At 46.0% G+C, this 24051-nt stretch overlaps 6 protein-coding genes across 6 annotated transcripts; 2 read left to right on the top strand and 4 right to left on the bottom strand.

Moving 5' to 3' along the window:
- The first annotated feature begins 559 nt into the window (after positions 1–559).
- Positions 560–11482, top strand: GUITHDRAFT_95167 (hypothetical protein). The gene is made up of 4 exons (XM_005830843.1): positions 560–3469; positions 3517–7994; positions 8039–9996; positions 10046–11482. The coding sequence occupies exons 1-4, from the start codon at positions 809–811 to the stop codon at positions 11431–11433; spliced, it is 10485 nt and encodes a 3494-aa protein (XP_005830900.1). The 5' UTR covers positions 560–808; the 3' UTR covers positions 11434–11482.
- A 21-nt stretch (positions 11483–11503) lies between these two features.
- On the bottom strand, positions 11504–12803 carry GUITHDRAFT_140062 (hypothetical protein; the record flags this gene model as incomplete). Its single annotated transcript, XM_005830842.1, has 6 exons — positions 11504–11615; positions 11718–11827; positions 11955–11992; positions 12091–12151; positions 12200–12292; positions 12357–12803. The coding sequence occupies 6 exons, from the start codon at positions 12801–12803 to the stop codon at positions 11504–11506; spliced, it is 861 nt and encodes a 286-aa protein (XP_005830899.1).
- A 386-nt stretch (positions 12804–13189) lies between these two features.
- Positions 13190–14614, top strand: GUITHDRAFT_163678 (hypothetical protein). Its single transcript, XM_005830841.1, has 7 exons — positions 13190–13541; positions 13591–13653; positions 13705–14009; positions 14063–14185; positions 14234–14318; positions 14366–14416; positions 14475–14614. The coding sequence occupies exons 1-7, from the start codon at positions 13452–13454 to the stop codon at positions 14523–14525; spliced, it is 768 nt and encodes a 255-aa protein (XP_005830898.1). The 5' UTR covers positions 13190–13451; the 3' UTR covers positions 14526–14614.
- A 135-nt stretch (positions 14615–14749) lies between these two features.
- Positions 14750–15560, bottom strand: GUITHDRAFT_140060 (hypothetical protein; the record flags this gene model as incomplete). Its single annotated transcript, XM_005830840.1, has 3 exons — positions 14750–14900; positions 14945–15072; positions 15120–15560. The coding sequence occupies 3 exons, from the start codon at positions 15558–15560 to the stop codon at positions 14750–14752; spliced, it is 720 nt and encodes a 239-aa protein (XP_005830897.1).
- Positions 15561–20432: 4872 nt separating this feature from the next.
- GUITHDRAFT_110028 (hypothetical protein) lies at positions 20433–21512 on the bottom strand (the record flags this gene model as incomplete). The annotated part of the gene is made up of 1 exon (XM_005830839.1): positions 20433–21512. One exon carries the CDS (start codon positions 21510–21512, stop codon positions 20433–20435), a length of 1080 nt encoding a protein of 359 aa, XP_005830896.1.
- Positions 21513–23175: 1663 nt separating this feature from the next.
- GUITHDRAFT_140058 (hypothetical protein) lies at positions 23176–23978 on the bottom strand (the record flags this gene model as incomplete). Its single annotated transcript, XM_005830838.1, has 2 exons — positions 23176–23217; positions 23265–23978. 2 exons carry the CDS (start codon positions 23976–23978, stop codon positions 23176–23178), a joined length of 756 nt encoding a protein of 251 aa, XP_005830895.1.
- Positions 23979–24051: the final 73 nt, after the last annotated feature.

The following is a 24051-nucleotide window of genomic DNA, read 5'->3' as shown; positions in this document are numbered from 1 at the left end:
TGTACGGAATATTCTCAAGAAGAAATGGTTACCAGAAATCATCAAAAGTTTGCTTCGACCTCCATATGATATTCACGACGACCTAGTGAAGTCAAAAACTCATCTATTTCGATCAATATCTGTTCTGTTGACGAGGCAATTGCGAGGTTTGCTGGAGGCAAGTTGCAACCATCTAGCACAGTACTTCGAAGAATTCCACCCGCTTGATGATGAAGAGATCCAAGCGTCTGTCAACGGAGCAAACGACATCAAGATTTCTCCTGCCCTCTTCGTGAAGCTGATGATACGTGGAAATCAAATCCGTATTGAACCTACTCTTGAAGAGATGGAATCGACTCTTTCCTCTATCATAGATCAAGCGGTCTCTGCTGTTGACGGATTTCCTGTTATAACTTGCGCAGATATGGCATCTTATTCGCCTTATTCAGACTCCGCAGCTCAAAATGATGATCGTTTAGTCACAGATGAAAAGTTGGAAGAGGACGCGTCCAGTCTCGCAGCTCAGTTGTTCGACAACTCTGACAGCCTCACTTGTCTGCGAGTTGTGCGAAGTGACGAAGAATCGATTAGATCAGCTAAGTCCAGGGTAGCCCATGTGATTGTAAACAACCTTGAAGGTCCCAAGAGAATCGTCAAAATTTTCGAACAATTCATCCATGAGTACAACAATTTGCTATCAATCGATCACGTTAAAATTGGAGAAGAATTCAAACATGCAAAGCACTCTTTAGATGATTACAGGAAGGAAATCAAACGGTACAGGAAGGCTGCTGAAGATGTGAAAGATTTGACAATCGAAGAAGTTCAAATGGGTTTATTTGTGGTTCAGACGGAGCTGCTGAAGAGAGGAATTTCTCTGAAGGCTAATGCTATTGCAGACACGCTGCTACAGCAGGTGCTAGTGGAAACAAATGAAGAGATGGAAGAAATCTGTCAGAGATTTGAAGGTTTGAACTCAAGAGCGATGGAAAAGCCGAAGGAATCGCATGAGATGAAGGCGTTGAAAGCTTATCTTGAAGCAGCCCCACAAGAGCAAGCCTTGCTTCAAAACAAGATCGAAAAGGTTGTGAAAGGAATGGACTTCTTGCATGAACTTGGCAAGGATATACCGGATGATGTGATGATGCTGAACACAAAGACCTATCTATGGCCAGATAAAATTGTTCCTGTACTGGACGCGGCGATGGAAAGGATATTGACGCAAGAAGAAAAGATGGAGGATCAATTGAGAGATCGTCAGAAGAAGTTCGAAGAGGCTGTAGATGCTACAACGCAAGAAATCGTCTCTTTTGAACAATTGGGAGATCCGAAGCTTGTAGAAAGCTACATGCAACAAGCGATCAAGGTCCACACTACTCTGGAAGAGCTGCAAGAAGAATTGAACAAAATCAACGAGCAAGAAGAAATATTCGGATGGAATCCAACAGTCAATCCTCAAGTAGAGCAGAACCTCAAGAAACTAGAGCCCTTCGAAAACCTGTATAGGACCGTCTATGACAGTCAACAGATGATTGAGTCGATGCTCCACGGATCTATTCTTGACCTAGATCCTGAGAAGGTCGAATCTGACATTGATAACTCTTGGAGGCAAGCTTACAAGTTCACAAAGACATACAGTGAAAAGCCGAGTATGCTTGCCCTCTCTGAATTCATGAAAGATTTGATAGGCTCTTTCAAGCCCCACGTTCCATTGGTAGCCATTCTTTGTAATGGCGGCTTGAGGAGCAGACATTGGGAAGCCTTTGCTCAGGTCGTCGGTTTCTCTATTAAGCCTAATGAGCGAACAAGTCTTCAAGATATGATCGACAAGAAATTGGAACCTCACATTCCGAAGATGGAAGAAATCAGTGACTCAGCCAGCAAAGAATGGTCATTAGAGAAGAACCTTGATAAGCAGTTGTCCGAGTGGAAAGAAATTGAATTTGCAATGCAGCCATACCGCGACACAGGAACTTCCATACTGGCTGGAAGTAGCGTTGATGAGATACAAGCAATATTGGATGATCAAATTGTCAAGACTCAAACCATGCTAGCATCTCCTTACATCAAGGTTTTCATGCAAAGGGCAAAAGAGTGGGATGATTTCCTGCAGACCACCCAGGAAGTGATTGACTATTGGTTAAAAGTTCAAGCACAATGGCTCTACCTAGAACCCATCTTTGCGTCAGATGACATCAAAAAGCAAATGCCGAAGGAAGCAGAGCGATTTGGGCAAGTTGATAATGTGTTTCGAACAACTGTTTCGCGATGCATGGAGGACCCCAAAGTTCTAAGTTTTGTCAAGACAGATGGCTTGATTGATTCCCTCAAGGAGTCATTTGAGTTACTGGATTTGATCAACAAGGGACTGAATGCTTACCTAGAACAGAAGAGATTGTTTTTTCCTCGGTTCTTTTTCTTGTCGAACGACGAGTTGCTCGAAATCTTGGCTGAGACCAAAGATCCTCTGCGCGTACAACCTCATCTGAAGAAATGTTTCGAGGCCATATCAAAGTTAAACTTCAATGAGGACTTAATTGCAGAGGGCATGATCAGTGGGGAGGGTGAGAACGTTCCATGGCCTCGCAAGATTAATCCAGCAGAAGCACGTGGGGCTGTTGAGAAATGGTTGTTGCAAACAGAAGGCATGATGAAGGAAGCTGTCAAAGATCAGTGCTCAAAAGGAAGGATAAGCTATCAAGAATTGAATAGAGAAAAATGGGTTCTCGAATGGCCAGGAATGGTTGTTATAGCAATCGGACAAATGTACTGGACCAGTGAAGTTGAACAAGCAATCGTGGATCCCAGTGGGCAAGGAGTCAGGAAATATGCAGAGAAATGTACTCGTCAACTTGATGACATCGTTGAATTGGTACGAGGGTCCTTGACGAAACTTCAGAGAAACAGCATCGGAGCCATGGTGGTCTTAGATGTTCACGCAAGGGACATGACGGTCAATCTGGCAGACGAAGGTGTCAAATCGAATTTAGACTTCTCTTGGCTTGCTCAACTTCGATATTATTGGGAAGAAAACAATGTGGTCTGTAAGATGATCACAGCAGAGATCAAGTACGGGTACGAGTACCTGGGTGTCAGCTCGCGTCTTGTCGTGACTCCTCTCACTGACCGAGCATACCGCACCTTGATGGGGGCTTTACAGCTCTACCTTGGTGGCGCTCCTGAAGGACCAGCTGGGACAGGTAAGACTGAGACGACAAAAGATCTTGCCAAGGCCATTGCAAATTACTGCGTCGTTTTCAATTGCTCTGATGGACTTGATTATCTCGCTATGGGAAAATTCTTCAAAGGAGTTGCCAGCTGTGGTGCTTGGGCATGCTTCGATGAGTTCAACAGGATTGAGCTCGAAGTTCTCAGTGTTGTAGCGCAGCAGATCATGGTGATCCAAAGGAACGTCCAGTTGGGTTCAACCCAGTTCGAGTTTGAAGGGAGCACCCTTCAGCTCGTTCGCTCCTGCGCAGTTTTCATCACGGTAAGATTCTTTGCGCTTTCCCATCAACCTGATGTTTCGGGTCGCAGATGAATCCTGGATATGCTGGACGCAGTGAATTGCCCGACAATTTGAAAGTTTTGTTCAGGACTGTTGCGATGATGGTTCCCGATTATGCCATGATTGGAGAAATATTGCTGATGTCGTTTGGCTTCAGTGACGCACGAGTACTTGCCAAAAAGATTGTTGCTACATACAAGTTATGTAGTGAGCAGTTATCATCTCAGACGCACTATGACTACGGCATGAGAGCTGTGATGGCCGTCCTTCGAGCAGCAGGCAATCTGAAGCAAGTGTACACTGAACAAGACGAGGCAATTTTAATGCTCCGTGCTATTAGAGATGTGAATGTGCCAAAGTTTCTCTCACATGATCTACCTCTGTTTGAAGGCATCGCCAAAGATTTATTTCCTGGCGTCGAGTTGCCGAAGCCAGATTACTTGAACATGCTGTCCGCAATCAATTGGAGCTGTGAGCAGAGCAATCTGCAGCCAGAGAAATACTTCATTCAGAAAACAATCGAGCTGTATGAAATGATTGTCGTTCGACATGGTCTCATGGTGGTTGGCCTGTCGTATGGAGGGAAAACTCGCAGCTACCGCGTTTTAAGTGACTCTCTGGGTAAACTCAACGAGCTGGGGCAGAATGAAGAGAACAAGGTCCGAATCTACACCATGAACCCCAAGAGCGTGACATTGGGCCAGCTGTATGGACAGTTTGATCCCGTCTCTCATGAATGGACCGATGGCATCCTTGCAATCAACTTCCGGGCTGCTGCATCTGATCAAACGCCGGATCGTAAATGGGTTCTGTTTGATGGGCCTGTCGATGCGGTGTGGATCGAGAACATGAACACTGTCCTTGATGACAACAAGAAGCTCTGTCTGGTGAGCGGAGAGATCATTCAGATGTCTTCGTCCATGAACATGATCTTCGAACCGCAAGATCTGGAAGTGGCTTCACCAGCGACAGTTAGCCGTTGCGGGATGGTGTACTATGAGCCCCACCAGATGGGAATGCTGCCCAGCCTGAGCTCATGGCTCAACACGTTACCTGAGACTGTCTCCATAGCGAACAAAGAAATCATTGAGTCTCTCTTCCGATGGCTGGTGCCTCCGGCCTTGAAGTTCCTGAGGAAAGAGCTGAAAGAGGTTTCGCCCTCCTCGGACAACATGATGGCATGGGGGCTGTTCAAGATGATCGACAGCATGCTGACAGACTTCAAAGTAGAAGACCCGAAGCAGTTCAAGATGAGCGAAAAGGACAGCGCAACGCAGGTGGAGGGTATCTTCCTCTTCTGCCTGACTTGGAGCGTGTGCGCCAGTGTGGACTCGGCAGGACGAGAGAGGTTCACCGAGTTCATCAAGGAGAGCGCGGCAGGGACCGTTCCTCCGCCCTACAACGAGGAGGGGGAGAGAGGCAACTACATGATCATGAACCCGTACCCCAAGGAAGGCAACATCTATCAGTATTACTTCGATACTGCAAAAGGAAAATGGAACAGCTGGACGTCCAAGATTGACAGAGAGCCGTTTGACACGAGCCTACAGCCCCACGAGATCATAGTGCCGACCATTGATACCACCCGATACACCTACCTGCTGGATATTTGTTGTCGAAATGCTGTGCTGAATCATGATCTGAATAGAATGGCTTTTCTGCTTGTTGGACCAACGGGTACGGGCAAAACGATCTACATCAACAATCACCTTCTGAACGGTCTGAGCCCCGACGAGTACACGACGATCTCTTTAGGGTTTTCAGCACAGACAAGTGCGATGCAAACACAAGACATCATTGATGGGAAGCTGGACAAGAGGAGGAAGGGCGTGTATGGCCCACCCGTTGGCAAGAAGTGCATCGTCTTCATCGATGACCTCAACATGCCCACGAAAGAAGTCTACGGAGCGCAACCTCCCATCGAGATTCTGCGGCAGTACCTGGATCATAACGGATGGTATGACAACAAGGAGAAGACTTTCAGGACAATCATTGACATGATGTACGTATGTGCGATGGGGCCTCCTGGGGGAGGACGTACCTTCATAACTCCCAGATTCTTGAGATGGTTCAACGTGATCAGCGTGACGGAGTTCGACAATGAAGCCATGACAGGGATCTTCGAATCTATCATCAAGTTTGAGTTTGACAAGAGAGCTGTCTCCCAGACGATCAAAGGATTGAAGGACGCTGTCATCAAATCGACCATGGACGTGTACGATTCAGCGCTGGAAAAGTTGTTACCTACTCCGATGAAAAGTCACTATTTGTTCAATTTGAGAGATTTCGGGAGAGTAATTTTCGGGTTTTTAATGGCAGATACAAGCAAGCTGACAAACTCTGAACAAGTTGCAAGGTTGTGGGTTCATGAGATCTTACGAGTCTACTATGACAGGCTCAACGATGATGCAGACCGCGAGTGGTTGATTCAATACATCAGGGAAGTTCTGAAAAAGAATTGGAGCTTGGACCTGAACAAGATGATGGAGCACTTGATGACAGAAGCAGATGAAGGCGTTGTTGGAATCCCACAGATGCGTAGACTCATCTTCACTGATTTCTGCGGCCCAGATGGCAAGGGAGGTTATGCAGAAGTTCCTGATCCGCAGAAAGCTATCGAGGTGTGCAACACGTTTCTGGATGACTACAACGTGATAAGCAAGAAGCCCATGCAACTTGTTCTGTTCTTGTTCATGATTGAGCATATCAGCAGGGTTTGCAGAGTCTTGCGCAGCCCTGGTGGAAATGCGTTGCTAGTTGGCATCGGAGGGAGCGGTCGACAAAGTTGCACACGACTAGCCTCATTCATAATGGACTTCACAGTTGTTGAGATTGAGATATCAAAGACGTATGGAAAGAACGAATGGAGAGAAGACTTGAAGAAGTTGCTTTCCACTGCAGGAGGAGACGGAAAATCAACCACATTCCTCTTTACAGATAGTCAGATCAAATATGAGTCCTTCGTGGAAGACATTAACAACTTGCTAAACACGGCAGAGGTTCCAAACCTCTTTGCGTCGGACGAAAAGGCGACGCTGGGAGAGAAGGTGAGGCCAGCGGCAAAGCAGCAAGGCAAAACTTTGAACACCCCAGCTGAGGCCTGGGCTTTCTTCATCGACCGATGCAAGTCGAACCTGCACGTTGTCTTGGCGTTCAGTCCCATCGGAGAAGCCTTCAGGAGCAGGTTGAGACAGTTCCCCTCCCTCGTCAACTGCTGCACCATCGACTGGTTCACTATATGGCCCGATGACGCGCTCAAGTCTGTGGCCTCCCGTTTCCTGCAGGAGGTCGAGATGGCTGGGGACGTCCGCGAGAGGTGCGTCGAGATGTGCATCGAGATGCATGTCAGCGCACGCAAGATGTCAGAGAAGTTCTTCACCGAGACGAGGAGGAGGAACTATATGACTCCCACCTCCTACTTGGAGCTGATCAGCACGTACAAGACGCTCTTAGGGGTGAAACGAGAGAACGTGGCGATGCTGATCAAGAGGTACAAGAAGGGGCTCGAGGCCTTGAGCTTGGCCGAGGAGTCTGTGGGCTCAATGAAGCAAGAGCTGCTCGACCTTCAGCCCGGCCTTGTCAAGGCCCAGCAGGACACGGCGGCTCTCACCGAGAAAGTTGAGGCCAAGGTGCCCGAGGTGGAGGCTCAGAAGGCCGTGGCTCAGAAAGACGAGGAAGCGACTGCTAAGCAGGCGGCAGACGTGAAGAAAGTGAAGGACGAGTGCGAGGCCGACCTGGCGGAGGCCATCCCGATCCTCAACGACGCGCTCAAGGCGCTGGACACCATCAAGAAGCAAGACATCGACCTCGTCAAGGCTATGGGCAAACCTCCCGCTGGTGTGCAGCTCGCGATGAAGGCTGTGCTTGTCATGCTCGAGATCAAGCCCGACAAGAAGCCGGACCCTGACAAACCCGGTGCGAAGATCGACGACTGGTGGAGCCCTGCAGTGAAGCTGCTGGGAGCTGGAACTCTGCTGCAAACACTGAGAGAGTACGACAAGGAGCACATCCCCACTAAGGTCATCGAGAGGATCAGGAAAGAGTTCAAACCCGACGAAAACTTCACTCCCCAGCAGATAGCCAAGGCCTCCAGTGCCGCAGAAGGTCTCTGCAAGTGGGTCCTGGCCATGGAGGGGTACGACAGGGTAGCAAAGATCGTCGCTCCCAAGAAGGAGAAGCTTGCTCAAGCAGAGGCGGAGCTGTCGGAAGCGATGAAGGATCTTGATGCGAAGAGGTCGGCGCTGAAAGTTGTCGTGGACGAGTTGAATGGGCTCAAAGATCAGCTCACTGACTGTGCACAAAAGTCGAGAGAGCTGCAAGAGCAGGAGGCCTTGTGCCAAATAAAGCTTGAAAGGGCTGAGCAGTTGATCTCAGGGCTCGGAGGTGAGAAAAGCAGGTGGACAACAGTGGCGGAGGACTTGGAGGTGGTGTACACCAACTTGACCGGAGACGTCCTGATATCGTCCGGGTACGTAGCATACCTCGGGGCTTTCATGAGACACTACAGGTCCATTCGTCTGCTCGTTGTTGCCTTGCTGACTTGCTTTGCAGGGATGAAATCACTCGTGAGTGGGTATCGCGGCTGGCCGAGAAGGAGGTGCCGCGTTCCGAGACCTTCTCCTTGGAGTCTGTGCTGGGCGATCCCGTCAAGATCAGGGACTGGGTGATCTTCGGACTACCAGCCGACTCCTTCTCCGTCGAGAACGGGATCGTGGTGTCGACAGCAAGGCGGTGGCCGCTCTGTATCGATCCGCAGGGACAGGCGAACAAGTACTTCAGGAACATGGAGAAGAACAACAACATCAAGATCGTCAAGTTGACTGATTCAGACTTCATCCGGACGCTGGAGAACTCAGTTCAGTTCGGTGCCCCGGTGCTGCTGGAGAATGTGCTGGAGGAACTAGACCCTTCGCTGGAGCCTCTCCTCTTGAAGCAAACCTTCAAACAGGGTGGAGTCACTTGTATTCGACTCGGGGATGCCACCATTGAATACTCCAAGGATTTTCGATTCTACATCACCACCAAATTAAGCAATCCGCATTACATGCCAGAGATCGCCGTCAAGGTGACGCTGCTGAACTTCATGATCACTCAGGATGGACTGCAAGATCAGCTCCTTGGTATTGTGGTGGCAAGGGAGCGGCCTGAACTTGAAGAGGAGAAGAATGCTCTCATTCTACAGAGCGCTGAAAACAAAAGGAAGTTGAAAGAGACGGAAGATAAGATTCTGGAAGTGTTATCTGCTGAAGGCAACATCCTGGAGAACGAAGAAGGCATTCAAGTACTCAAGGATGCCAAGATAATCGCCACAGATATCGAAGAGAAACAGAAGATTGCTGATCAAACTGAGAGGCAGATCGACGAGGCGAGGGCAGGCTACACGGACATTGCCTGGCGGTCGTCCATCTTATTCTTTGCAGTCTCAGCTCTTGCAAACATCGAGCCGATGTATCAATATTCTCTGACATGGTACGTGGGGTTGTTTATCCAAGCCATCCAAGAAAGTCAGCCGTCAAGTGATTTGGAGCAACGGTTGAAGAACCTCTACGAGCATTTCACTTACTTCTTGTACAAGATGGTGTGCAGGTCGCTCTTTGAGAAGGACAAGCTGATCTTCTCCTTTCTCCTGTGCACGCGGATGATGGCAGCGGAAGGAAAGATTCACGACTCCGAGCTGAAGTTCCTGCTGACAGGAGGAGTGGCTGTAGGGGAAGTCGAAGCAAATCGCCACAGCTCGTGGCTCTCCGACAAGAGCTGGGGTGAGATAATTCGCTTCTCCGACTTGGAGCAAGGCGCTGGCTTCAAGCAGTCGGTAGATGAGCACGAGAAAGAATGGAAGAACATGTTCGAGTCGGCTGAGCCGTTCAACTACGAGTTCCCGGGGACATGGAAGGATTGCTCTTCCTTCACTAGACTGATGGTTATGCGATGCATCAGACCTGACAAGATTGTTCCAGCCGTCATGCTGTTTGTCGCCAAGGAGATGGGTCAAAAGTTCATTGAGCCCCCCCCCTTCGATCTCTCAGCATGCTTTGAGGATTCCAACCCTTGCTCCCCTCTCATCTTCATCCTCTCTGCTGGGGCTGATCCCAACGCCGCCCTCTTCAAGCTCGCGGATCAGAAGGGCTTCAGCGAGCGGATGAAAGTCATCTCCCTCGGGCAAGGGCAGGGCCCCTCCGCCGCCAAGTTCATCCAGGAGTACTACGAGACCGGCGGGTGGGTGGTGCTGCAGAACTGCCACGTGTACGGCAGTTGGATGACCTCGCTCGAGAGGATCTGCGAGGAGTTCAAGCCGGACACGGCCAACAGAGAGTTCCGGCTGTGGCTGACGAGCTACCCCTCCGACGTATTCCCGGTCTCAGTGCTGCAGAACGGCATCAAAATGACCAACGAGCCGGCCAAGGGGATCCGACTCAACGTCAAGGGATCGCTGCTCTCCGACCCGATCGCCAACGAGGAGTTCTTCAACTCCTGCAAGAAGCCACAGAAGTGGGTCAAGTTGTGCTACGGTATGCCCGGCTCTTGTTTGCGCTCCCCTCTCCTGACTTGATGCCGCAGCTCTCGTGTTCTTCCATGCTCTGATCCAGGAGAGGAGGAGCTTCGGTCCACTGGGCTGGAACATCCCTTACGAGTTCACCGCCGGCGACATGTCCATCAGCATCCGACAGACCAAGATGATGCTGGACGAGTACGAGGAGGATCAGTTCAAAGCTCTCAACTACCTCATCGGCGAGTGCAACTATGGAGGGAGAGTAACCGACGACAAGGACAGGAGGTATCTCCTCTGCGCGCTCGCTGACTTCTACAACCCGCACTTGTTCGAAGACGAGTACAAGTTCTCGCCGTCAGGCATCTACCGCTGCGCTGCCGGCACACCGAGCTACGAGGAGCTGATCGACTTCACCTTGCAGCTCCCCTTGACCCAGCAGCCTGAGATCTTCGGCCTCCACGAGAACGCCGACATCACCAAGGACCAGCAGGAAACCAACTATTTCTGCGACACTGTGCTGCAGACCGAGTCCGGGAACGCGTCGGGGGGGGGGACGAGCGGGGGATCGCAGGGCGACACTCTGGATCATCTTGCAGAGGAGATGCTGAAGAAGCTGCCGCACGCCTTCGACCGAGAGAAGACCCTCAAGAAGTTTCCCATCAAGTTCGAGGAGAGCATGAACACTGTCCTCGCGCAGGAGCTCATCCGTTACAACTCGCTGATCGATGTGATCCGGTCCTCCCTCGTCAACCTCCGCAAGGCTCTCAAGGGCCTGATAGTCATGTCTGCCGACCTGGAGCAGGTCCAGATCGCTCTCAACACCAACAAGGTCCCTGCCCTGTGGGCCAAGAAATCGTATCCCTCGCTGAAGCCGTTGGGAGGTTTCCTCACCGATCTGCTGGCAAGGATCACCATGTTCCAGCAGTGGATCGACACGCACCAGCCGCCTGTCTTCTGGCTGTCGGGCTTCTTCTTCGTGCACGCCTTCATGACCGGAGCGATGCAGAACTTCGCAAGGAAGTACACGATCCCTGTCGACACTCTGAGCTTCGAGCACCTGGTGATGCAGGAGGAGACGTACAGCTCTCCTCCTGAAGACGGCGTATACGTCAGCGGCATGTTCGCAGAGGGCTGCAGGTGGAACAAGGAGAAGCATATCCTGGACGAGTCGGAGCCTAAGGTTCTCTTCGCCGTCATGCCGATCTTCTGGTTCCGGCCAGCCGAGATGACTCCGAAGCAATGCACGTGGCGGGAAGAGAGGAGGGACGAGAACGGAGACCTGATAGCCTCGGGGTATTACGTCGCTCCCCTTTATAACACAGCAGCGCGCAGAGGAGTGCTTGCAACGACCGGTCACTCATCCAACTTCGTCTGTCCCATCGTGATCCCCAGTGAGAAGCCGGAGAGTCACTGGATCAAGAGAGGGGCAGCGCTGCTGATGCAGCTCAGTGACTAGTCGATGACAACATATGTTACGTGATGAAATAAAAGTTGAATATTTCTTGAAAGAATCGGTTTGATAGGGTCTAAAGTGCAAAGATGAAGAAGAAGAAGAAAGAGAAGACAGCGGCAAGCGGTGTCCACAGTTTGCCGTTCTTCTCAAACGTAACCCGGATTCTTTTCCGAACTTGCGGGCTCCTACGTGCAGCAGCAGGGAGTCAGTCAGTCAGTCAGTCAGTCAGTCAGTCAGTCAGTCGGTCAGTCAGTCAGTCAGAGCTTGCTCGAAGACTATGATCTCACCGTAAGAATGACATCAAGAGGGCTACGAGCAACGAAGGTAAGAGCCCGCGCACGAGCACCTTGGACGACATCCTGGCAAGCAACGACAGCCCCGCAGCACCGGCTTTCTCCTGGAGAGAGGGTCATGCAACTATCAGTTGAGCATGAAGAGAATGCCTCGTCCTCCCGCGGTCTGCGGGTTGAACTCGTGGCTTGCTGGACAGCTCGTGGGGCAGGCGCCTGGTCCTGACCATCGACCTGAAGAACAGGTTCTCTCTTGTGGGGATCCTGAGCGACTGAGCGCGAAGTAAACTCTCAGCAGAGGATGCAGCATAAAGGAATATAAACAAGATGAAGGAACGCGAGCGTGAGCAGAGAGGATCTGTGTTCGCACCTGTTTCCTCCTGCACCGGCGTATCTGCCTGCTGTTCGATCCTGTGAGCGGGAGAATTCTCCTGTTTGAGTTCTCAGATGTGATGCAAGGCAGTAGGATCGATGACGACCTTGTCCTCAAGTGCGTCCTTGACCTTTTGCTTCGCATGCTCGCTCAAAAAAGCCTCAAGTCGAGGCAGGTGAGCTTTGCAAGCACTGCTTCCCTGATCACATCAAAGTCAGTAGTCAATCTCAGGATGGGCATCAAGGTTGGTCAAGAGGACATACCTGCTCCTTTGCTACAACCTCGAGCAAATAATACTGAGCTAGCCGGCTTAGCACTTCTCTGTCTTCCTGCTGCTCCTGTGGCGTCCCTTCCCGAGAGTAGGTATCGAAGAACGATTGCAAGAGCTTTCCTGCTCGTTCCGTGCGACCATCATCAAGGAACTTTCTGAGCTTGTATAGAACTTCAACAAGAACAGGAGGAATCTGGCCAAAGCACTTGGACGATCCATCAGGACAGAAGCCCTGCAGAGTGAAGTCTTCCGCCTCCTCCCCTCTCCCTAGTTCGAACAAGGCCTGTATCACTACTGCACATGCTCGCCTTCTACCTCCCCTCACATGTTGAGCAGGTTCGTGAGGATGATCAGAGCTGAAGAGGAGGAACTCTCTTCTCCCCTCCTCCAGCGCTTCCTCTCTCCTCCTCTGCAGCAGTAGCGCCTCCGACGCGAGCATTGCGCACCGGCCTCAACCCACTCACTGTACAAACTTATAAGTATTTTAATTTCTACTATTACAGTATTTGATCTATAGTTCTGATATATTTTCAACTGTAATATGAATTTTTGCAATACTGATATGAATCAATTCATTCTAAATAATAAAACATGTTTAAAATAATATTGATCTTTCCCTGTAGTTTTCGATCTTGGTAGTAATTAAAACCTTATTTTAGTTGGTCTAGGAAGCACCAAACCAAGTCCCCTGCTTTGGAAAGTAGGGTGGGTGATGAGAAAAGAGGGGTGGTAGATATATAAATGATATCAAAACTAAGGATACAAAGGGGGTAGGGGTATACACTGGGACATGCACGAAAAGGGGACGGTGGTCGGGCGTGCATTCCGGTTCGAAGGTTTGGAAGGAGCTCAGGGTAGGAAGGGGAGGCGAGCGAAGGCAAAGGTAACGTAGAGGGAGAGGAGCAGGAGGAGAGGTTGAGAACAACCAAGTTCGACGGGCACAGATCCTCAGAACAAGGTTGCTTCGAAGCCAGAAGCTCCTGACAATCTGAGACCGGTCCTTTCAGCCTGCCGTTGACGAAGGGAGAAAAACACTTTTGCAGAAGGCTTTATTCGCTTCCAGAAAGTTCTTACAAAGAGGTTCGCAATGGCTGATGAGGTCAAGGAACCTACCAATGGGAATGTGGGAGAAGGGACGGAAGAAGGCACGGGGAAGGGTGAAGCGAAAGAACCTCAGGTACTCAGCAGACCTTGTTGACATCGCCCTCTGAATGTTTCGGTCACAGTCGGCCAACGATCGCCTCATGGGAGAGATTGAGAGCATCATCAAGTCTCCTGATCACTTCCAGGTACATCAGTCATGTTGAGACTTGAGCAGCGCTGATCCATCCCTCTTGCAGGCCCTCAAACTCCCTCCTCCTCACCTGGACTTGCTAGGAAGAGCTGTTTGGGATATGACAGAAGACGACGTCAACAGAGCATACAGAAAGTTGACAAGATACTGCCACCCCGACAAACTGGCAGGGATGTCAGCCGAAGATGCAGAGAAGGCAGAGAAAGCATACGAGAAGCTGCGGATAGCAAAGGAATGCCTGACCAAGGAAGACACCAGGGGCCCGTACGTTCGAGAGCACGTCAAGTGCGTCAGGATGGAGAAGAACGAGGATGCCATCAAGGGACAGGATGTAGTAGGGACTGCTGAGAGGTGCTCCCGTGCCTGCTCAATTTTTCTCTGGTCCTGACTGTGATTTTCTGCAGAGCCAGAGAGTGGGACCACCAGCGACGCAAAGAGATCGGACAGATCCGAGGAAAGGAAGCAAGGGACATGGGGCAGAGTGTAGCTCGTGAGATGGAGAGGAAGAGAAAGTTGGCAGAGCTGAAGTGAGCGAGGAGGTGCTCGTTCCCCGCAGGTGCTGACGAGAAGCTCAGGCGATTGGAGAGGATGAAGGAATTGAGCCAGAACATGAGCTCCGAGAGCTCCGACGAGGAATCGAAGAGAAAGCACAAGGCACCGGTACGTTCCTTCTGCACGCTGTTGAGGGAGAAGTGACGACCTTGCAGATCGTGAAGAAGCCTGAGTCCCAGGTCGATGACGACGAAGAAGCAAGGAAGGTGAGCAGAGCCGAACCGATGCTACAAGTTATAATGACACAGCTTGTTGATATCACAGAAGCGGCAAAGAAACGCTAGGAGGAATCGACTTGGACGCATGGGTGTATGATACTGTTTCCATCAGCATACCAGGAAGATGGGCACCTGGGTTGTCCTGCCTGCAACCAAGCGATAAGAGAATGAAATCAAATATCAGAGCAAGAGGTGGGGATCGTACCGTATTGATTGTCTCCCCAGCATTGCATGCTCCCTCGAAGTGTTATCCCACAGCAGAATCTGTCTCCGCACCTTCACGTGAACTCAGCGTCGTTAGCGCAGGATTCCGCATCCTTCTTACGAGCTGCTCTGCCAGGTCTCAGTCGCTGTGGGGCTGTTCTGCCCGGTATCAGAGTTGCCCCAGCACAGCATTTTGTTCGCTTGTCCTCCATATGACACAGCAACACCGCAGCTGTTCTGCATGCCAGCAGACACATCTGTGAACTTCCTGTGGAGGCCGTCAGTGTTGCTCAGCACCTTCGTGGACATCACGTGGTTGAGTATGTCTTAGAGCCTGACGACTGACCGAAGTTGTCATGTCCCCAACACACGACATTCCCTTGCGTGGTGGACGTGCTATCCTTCAATATGCCGCAGGTGTGTGAGAGCCCAGCAGAGACCTCAAGGAGGCGTCACAAACCGTTGCAAACAGCAAGAGCAAGTGTACCTTGATGAAAGCTGTCCTAGATGGCAAGCCACTTGCTGAATCGAAGGAGTTGGCTTGTCCGTATCTTGAATGCAGTAAGGACTTTGTTACCATACAGCAACGCACGTACGGGTTGAATCCCCAGCAGATAATCGAGTAGTTGGACATGATGGCGCAGTTGTGACCGGCTCCGCTCGAAACCGCGATAAAGCTTCCTTGCGGAGCGTTGGTCCGTCCATCTGCCGTCAGCCCCCAGCAGTATATCTTTGATGTGCTCTTCTCAATCCCGCAGCCATGCCTCGAGCCAAGATCGAACGTCGTGTAGATCCGGCTGGGAGGGAAAGTTTCGTTATTTCCCTGGAGTCCCCAGCATTGCATGCTTCCCGTCGAGAACTGAACGCATGTGAGCGCAGATCCGCACCGGATCCTCGCGACTGTCCCGGCGCTGTAGGTCTGCGGCATCCAGAGAGGTCACAACACGGAATCATCCCATTGCTGTACGCACACCTGAGAGACTGACGTCGGAGAGAGAGTCTCGGAAGAGATGTCTCGTCCCCTGCAGCATCGGGCATGGCTTCAGTCACATCAGGAGATGTAGCTCGAGGAGAAGTTTACCAACATAAGATTGGGCCAAGTGGATTGACGGCACATGCATGGGCATCTCCGACCGCAAAAAGGTCAGAACAAGTTGCAGCTGAAACGAAACTGATGTGCGAGATAAACAGAAGGCAGTTGAAGATCTGAAACAATTCTTTCATGCTCCCAATCCTGCCGCCAATCACCCGGACCAGCGACGTATTGAACTTCCCGGAGTCCTTCTTGATGATACTCGTTATCAGCAATCTTTCCTTGCCTGGTGGAACCGTTAAAACGCCTGCTCACAAGAGTCAAAGTCGCCGCATCAATCTCCAGAGGTATCTTCTCATTGCCCCATCGCTTCCCCTTCATCTCCCCCTCCTCGGCATTGTTTTCTACTCCATCCCCCTCCATCTTCAGCCCTCGCCCATCACTTGCTGATTGACCATTGATCGGCGTTGACAACTTTTATCTGTATTTTTACTCAATATAATAAAATGAGTTTTAGATTTGGTCTGCCGGCATCTGCGGAAAGGCATGAACTGAGGAGTGAGTGTCCCATGGAGGGGGTGGGGGTTATATTATACCGGTTCATATAACATGATTTGGAGGGGTATGGAAGGTCTAAGGCTTGCTATCATCTCTAACAATGTCTATCAATCCATTTATCTCGCACATCTCTAGGTACATATAAATACATCTGTTCTTGTTCTTCATGTTTTTATGAAAGATTGATTTTACATTGTCTCTTATAAGCTGTTGCTTGGTTGTTGTTTCAATATTGGATACTGCTTCATTGAATTCTCTCTGCATCTTTTTATATAGGTCCTTCCATATCTGCTGTCCTTTCCTCGCAATCTTTTGCTTTGTAATTGGTTCATCTGGTCTTGGATGTCTAATGAAAGCTTCAAAGGAGCTCAAAGAGCCACTGCCAATTGTTTTCCTCCTTTTATTGTTCGGTTCCAGCTCTGCAAACAGATCTGAGTATGATCGACCAGAACGTAGTGATGGCCGTATTGCCACTGGTATCACTATTCCATCATCAAGTGACAATCCTGGGTCTATCTCATCTAATTCAACATTATATGATGACATTTGCCTTAGTGTATTAGGAACAGCGGTTAATGATTGATCATTTCATGTTTATAATTTTTTATACCTTGCATTTTTATGATGCAATATATAAAATCAAGGCAAGGAAGTATCGACATGTGAAAAGGACAAAGAGATATGCAAATGGGATATCGACAGTGAGAAATGCCATTGCAGACATCAGATGATCCTACAAATGTTTATAAAAAATCTAATTGATCCATTGTATGTGAAAGACTTCAAATGATAAAGGTTCAGAAACAGGCACAAAACATGACAATATTTTTCAGGATGCAATAAGAACAACTGCACCAGATAACATCTTGAATGATACTCCGTTTATAATTCAATAAAACCATGCCAAACCATAGTATTGATTGATGATAGAAATATAAAAATAATCAATTGTGTTGTGATTGGAAGAACTAATTGAACCTAGAAAGATAGTCCTCCTCATCAGTGGTTGTTGGATTGATGAGCCCTGTGAAATCCTTAGGATAAACATTCTTGCTGATGGGATCTCTCATAAATGGAGCTCTAAATTTGAAATATTGCATAAGACAGTTATAAGATACAAGATTAGAGATGCTTATCCATGAAAGATATGACTTATCATTGGGTTCCTCTGAAAAGACACCCTCATTGTGTTCAGGGATCTCCCAATCAACAAGGACCATGATTGCTTCTTTCTCTAGGATGCTCCTAGGAGAATGAAATACCACATTTCGGATTGATTTGATGCTGTATGCAATCTCCTCATCATCATAACGATCCTCCTTATATATACGTCCTTTATATGGTGGCAATTCATCCTCCCAAACAAAGTCAATAAGAAATCCTCTTGAAAGGAAGAATGAGAACATAGGCAATGGGAAGTAGAAGGCAGATAGGCATGGATTGCGTTCATGATACGAGGGCATGTTGATGACCTCAAGGCTTCCCTCCTTGGCACCAAGATATCGTGAGTTCTTCTTCTTTTTCCATAAGAGGGCCTTGAAGTTGAATTGTTGATCATCATTTGTTTTAACATCAATGAACATCATAGGGAATGTGATATGCCTCTCAGTCCTGCTCTTGAACTCTTTCTTGACAGACATATAGGACTCATACACGGAGAAGGATAAGGTCTGTTGAGCAATATTGCTATTGACAAAGTGTTTGCAATATTGAAGGATGTTTTGCAGGCTTACAGGGACCTCTCTCTCATCAATTCTCTTTGTCATATCGATCCCACATGTGCTATCAAAGACAAATCGATCCTTCTCAAGATGATCCACAGATCTTACAATGTTGCCTACATGAAGCGAAGCGTCATCATCATTGGAAAAGTAGGAGATGTTCTCTTTACCCATGACAAGATGAACCTCATCATTTGTTTTATTGGGTTGATTTGACATGCTGTTGTTACAGATCAAGCAATCAAAGACACCCGACTTATCCATCTTGCAGAGCCTTGAGAGACTGATAGATGGAATTCCAATCCCATCAGACAGTTTGATTTTGTGCTTGGTGCCTGTGTGATTAGATTTTACAACAATAACACTTGTTTCATCTTCTCTATGGATAGCCTTCACAGAATATTTTCTAATGTTTTCTTCTACAAATTGTTGTCTTGTAAGAGAATTTCTTATCTTATGTATCTTTCTGTGATATTCGGTTTCCTTTTTCTGATTTGCCACACGGATTCTCTTTTCCACATGCCAGTCTTCCTCCTCTTCTTTCAATCTATCATTCTTCATTGAGCTGTTATTGTGTTTGATTGTAGGCATTTTCTCTTTTCTTGTTTCAGGTTTTGAAGAACTCTTTCTTTTTAGTTTATTGTATTTTAGTCTTATAACCTGTTCAGCCTCGTTTTGACTGCCTTCTGTCTTCATCGAAACCTTATTATCTTCTTTTGTGTTTTCTTCTGTCTTTACCGAAACCTTATTATCTTCTTTTGTATTCCTTTGAAAAAGTTTTCTCAACATTTAAGCCTGTTCGTGTGTCGTAATCATGATATAAAAAGAGATACCCAATTCATTTTTTGCTTAAAATTGTGCAAATGCAACATACATAAATATATATGGTAGTGTGATAAAAGATTTATACAGGATAATGTTATATTCAATGAAATTCATTAGAGCACAGAGAGCTAAAAAAGTTGATCTTGAAGCATATGTAAAGTTATGAATATACAATCTATTCTCTCTGAAAATAACAGTGATCACAACAATTGTCATCAAACTCTTTACATACATGCAAACGCATATGGCAATGATCGCATATGAAGAATTGTAGGTCATCTGCACATTCATGGCAATATGCCATGTTATGATATATGTTCTTCTCATTCACATACAATATACAAGCAATATCATCCAACTTGAATTCATAATCACATTGAGAACATCTCCAATAAACATATTCAGCAACACAATCATTGCATATATCAAAGTTTTGGAACCTTGTCTCTTTAGGACACCTGCTCTCACACAACTCACAATCAAAATGGGTGTCTATTAGATCTTTCTCGCATAGCTTGATGTATTGATCAAATATCAAGTCCTTTACAGGGTTTATTATGGTTGATTCTAGGTTGATTGCATCAAATATTTCAATAAACTCTTCCATATGAGTAATTGAAATAAAAAAACAGAAATTCATTTTCAACATGTATTTTTATATATCTAAACAGATCTAGTAATCAACGATGCTCATATGCATAGATTTCTCGTAAAGCTTTAATACGTATCTCTTGGTCCTATACATGTCCCGATTAAGATTATCGATGTGTTGTTTAAGCTGGTTGATCTCGTGTTCCATGGATAGATTATCTTCTGTGTCTGCCTTAGGATCAATCTTGGTTGATTTATGGTGTCTTGTTGTCTTCTTGTTATCATTAGGTGGTGTGCACAATGATAACACGAACAATCCAAGGAATAGGTAATACACCCATGTCGGAAGATTGAACAGTATAGCGAGCAACTTAGCAACAGGCACGCAATTCTGTATAAACTTGAGATAGATTGTACCGATTATATCTGTAATGGCATTCATCTTGTTTGGTCTATCTCTAAGAAATATTGATGATCATTTTTATCTCAATGGTTCAAGTGAAATAGGGATGATGTTAACATATTCCACCATATCGCTTGATTTACCTTTTTGGATGGTATCAATAAATTCAATGTTCTTATCAGAATGTAGATATTCCAGATGTGGTATCTTAGCACTCTGCTTGAAGACATGCAATTTATGCATCAATCTATTCAATGGATGTCTAAGTATCTCTTCATCGATTGTACATACAATACACTCCTCATCTATTTTTAGGTTGTTTATCAATTCAAGACATCCATCATCATTGTATTGTGTGTAAGGAACAAAGTATTGATGATAATATCTGAAGATATGCAATTGAGCATTCTTTTGACAGGTTCTTAGTTCAGACAATGTTTCATTCAGGTTCTTGTATTCTAAATCAGATAGCTTGTCCTTTAGTTCATATATCTGATTAGACATATCCATGAATTTTTCATAATACGTTGCGCTATTTTGTGCCATATTTCTTTATGCCTAATAACCATATATGTTTATATCATTTTTGATATGATGAACACCATGTATTGCTTGCTGCAAAACATTATGAAAATATAAAAAATATCTTTGATATATATGCATATTTATTTATTTTTGGCATTCTATGACAAACATCACATCTTTTCTCCTTGCAACATCCAAATTCTCCATCAACACTATATCCGTTATGGCTTCAAACAATCTGAACAGATACTCCTTGTAGATACAATAAATCAACCATTTTGCCTCCTCATCCAATATGACCTCACATCCATATGTCTTCAGGATCTCATCTGTAAATGACTTCAATTCCTCATATGATTCTGGAGTATAACCATATTTGTGCTTCTTTGCATTCTCTATAACAATTCTCATATCATTTACCATCTCTATGCGTATGTTCTTCTGATTGATCCCGGATATGCAATCCTCTACACCCAGGACCTCTTTCCCCTCGCTCACATCCAATACTGCTCTCATGACCTCATCCATGTATGCCACAACATTCTCTTTTATCATTGCATGGGTCCCTCTGCCCAATCTAATCATATCATGGTGATTATTCTTCATCAGCTGATCTTGGCTCTTATCATCCAATATGTCATACTCACTCACTATTCTTGTTCTCTTGTATGGTGTTGGCTTTAGATCTATGAATGGGCCCAAGATGTATCTCAAGAGCATCTCTCTGATGATGGCATCGCTCACATCGGATCTGCTGCATCCACTCTGTATCTCATCGAACAGCGTGTTTATAGCATACTTCATTGTAGCATCAAGAACAATGTAGGCATCCATCTTCACTCTGATATTATTCTTGGCTTTGCTCTCTATTATTTCCTTGTACATGTCAACATTGAATGCCATCCCTCTTGCCCTCTTCAGTGCCTCAAGTTCTGTAAGTCCCTTTTCCAACATGCGCTCATAGGATGCTGTTACATCACAGGTATGCTGAGATACACCAAACTCTATTAGGAATGTTGGGATCATGTATACAGTCCCATTACAGATAACCCGTCCCTTGAATGATTTTCTTCTGCACTCTTCCATAATCTGCAAGCTCCTGTCAATCAATCTATCCAGAAATCTCTTCAATATTTCAGATATGAAATCCAATGTATCTTTCTTGATGGTCTTGTTCTTGCTCTTCTTGACATACCTCCTTATCCTCTCCTCAAACGACAGCATTGCTTTGTTGTTTCCTTTCAATTTTATGTTATCATTTTTACATCCTGAGCTGATAGTTTTATCTCAAATAGACTTGTATCTATTAGAAGCATTTTTTAACAACGCCTTAACCTGACATAGATATCACATCCATTCATTCATTGGCACATAAAGAGATGAACCATAATAATAATTGATGCCATTTTTCACTGACCCACTCCCAGCCTTCACAGTAAAACCTAACATAGATGTATAGATGCGAATGCAACAAAACCAATTATATGTGCTTCACATTGAGTTGTAGGATGTGTTGTAAAGATATGGCATGTGTTGTGCATAGCAACTCAGAGGTGGTCCTGCCATGTCGAAGAAAGCTAAAGAGAGTGCAATCTATATACAAGGGGTTGCCAAACACATGCTCTCAATGTGCTATATATAGATACAATGATGGTTGCATATCGGGTTGTTGCAAGAGTTGTTGTAAGAAGAGAGCATGTCCAATCCATCTCAATCTAAGCATATGCTCTTGTGGAAAGATGTCCGATGAGAGATGCAAGCACAGGCTGTGCATTGCTTGTTGCAATGACAACGAGTGTATCCAGCATAAGAACAAGTGTGCATGTGGAGAGGATTATCTTGAGAAAGATTGCGTTGCTAGGCTATGCGATACGTGTTGTGAGTATCCACTCTGTTCTTCTCATTGCACATGGTACTATGGAACACGATGGGATATGTACAATGATGCAATGATATCATTTGAGAGAGCTCTCAAGGATTGTAGGTTGTTTCCAGAAGACCTTGTAGAACATATCTTCACGCGCTATGTAGAAGCGAGACCGGCATGCCACAGTTGTAGATTTCTATTTGACTATGACGATCCCAAGCATTATTGTTATGGCTGTGATAGGTTATTTTGTATATTTTGTTTGAAAGAAGATGAATATGATAGTACAAGGTATTATTGTAAAGTCTGTTATTGAAAAATCAATAAAATATGGATCAATCTATGTCATTTCATATATATCTTTATGCATGTTTGATCAAAAATCTATTGCATATATTCTACACTTTTAGAATAATGGGAGATATTTTCGGTGGATTTGGCGAGAACAGCAACACAATATATCTGTGCAACGCTCGTTATGTACAGACTATAAACTACATATCTTCTGAGGCTGATCAATTGTATTTCTCACAAATTTATGGAAAACTGTTCGAATTGTGCCAGCAAATGCTCAACCTGATATTCATGTTATCCTGAAATTTATAATTTGCTGTTTCAATGGTCCTCATTGCATTGTTATCATAATGTTCATGCACAATGCATCTTAACAATGGTATATTTCTATTTCTTATGATGTCTTCTTTCTCTTTTATACTATTCATGAGCATGTTTTCCATTGCGCTATCTGAACTGGAAGATGCTGATAATGATTTATAGCTTGGTTTTATCATAGGTGTTTTCAACTTGTTTAAGAATTTATCCTTGTCCTTTGGGAGCAATAAAATCTCCTGCTCGGATGGATAAATGCTTATGGGCATTATATATATGAATGGCATGTCCTTGGTCAATCTGTATATGTACATATTGCCATTTATGGTCCCCTCTCTGTTTGGTTCTGGTTTTGCTGTATCTAGAAAGAACAATGCCTTATAAAAATTTAGTGATGTTGAAAGGATGCACTCATAATCTTTCTTTTGACATTTGTTCTTGTCTGTCTGTCCTCTGAAAACATATATATTTGCTCTCTCTATTGCATCCTCTCCAAATACCTGTAGTGTTCTGCTCTTTACAACATCTGCTATCCTGTACAGATCAGATATGTATGATGTCATGATCTCTTGCAGTTGGCTGTAGTTGTTTGCTTTCAAGGCCTCTATTGGATCATCCATTCCCTCAAAGTATCCAAGCCTTTTCAATATCTTTATATTGCAGAAATAGGCTATGGCACCATCTATGTCTTCTTGCTTCAGTTCCAATTTAAACATCTTGATGCATTTTGTATCAAACAGGTATGTCAACAATCTATTGATGGCATTGTTCCCATTATAGGTCCAAGCCTTCAACACAAGCTTGTCTCTCTCATCCAACTCATCTATAATCCTCTTTTGAATCAGGAGGAATTCTCTCTTGTTCTCATTCTCATATACAGTCTTTGTTGGATCCTGTAGAACCATCTGATATAGATCGGGGAAGTAAAACCTCAAGAACATTGGTGGTTCATTCTTATCATTCAGCATCACCTCTAGTTTCTGTATAGATTCTACATACTTTTGTTCATGAATTCCAGGTATTGCATCATCCACACGATGTGTGTTTGTCTGAAAGAATGTGACAGTCCTATTCTTCCCCTTCTTAGATAGAGCATTCTGCCTTAGGAGCATGGCCTCCTTGAGCACCTTAAAGAATGCCTTCGAGAACCTTGCATTGTTGCTGCTCTCCTTCTTGTATGCACTGCTCACAAGCCTCGACAGCTTAGATTGCATGCTGAATATGGCGGATGGTGAGGATGACGAAGATTTGAGGTTGTCCATCCAGCTGTATCTCTCATTGGAAGAA

This window comes from Guillardia theta, assembly GCF_000315625.1.
Source record: "Guillardia theta CCMP2712 unplaced genomic scaffold GUITHscaffold_43, whole genome shotgun sequence".
NCBI lineage: Eukaryota > Cryptophyceae > Pyrenomonadales > Geminigeraceae > Guillardia > Guillardia theta.
Note: the sequence above shows the minus strand (reverse complement) of the source record. Positions and strands in the feature narration are given on the sequence as shown.

Bases quoted from the DNA above. Each gene is read 5' to 3' on its own strand.
- GUITHDRAFT_95167 (XM_005830843.1), top strand. From the start codon at position 809: ATGGGTTTATTTGTGGTTCAGACGGAGCTGCTGAAGAGAGGAATTTCT. The intron at 7,995-8,038 runs GTCCATTCGTCT...CTTGCTTTGCAG, and splicing joins GCTTTCATGAGACACTACAG to GGATGAAATCACTCGTGAGT. The intron at 9,997-10,045 runs GTATGCCCGGCT...TTGATGCCGCAG, and splicing joins GTGGGTCAAGTTGTGCTACG to CTCTCGTGTTCTTCCATGCT.
- GUITHDRAFT_163678 (XM_005830841.1), top strand. From the start codon at position 13,452: ATGGCTGATGAGGTCAAGGAACCTACCAATGGGAATGTGGGAGAAGGG. The intron at 13,654-13,704 runs GTACATCAGTCA...TCCCTCTTGCAG, and splicing joins AGTCTCCTGATCACTTCCAG to GCCCTCAAACTCCCTCCTCC. The intron at 14,186-14,233 runs GTGAGCGAGGAG...CGAGAAGCTCAG, and splicing joins AGAAAGTTGGCAGAGCTGAA to GCGATTGGAGAGGATGAAGG.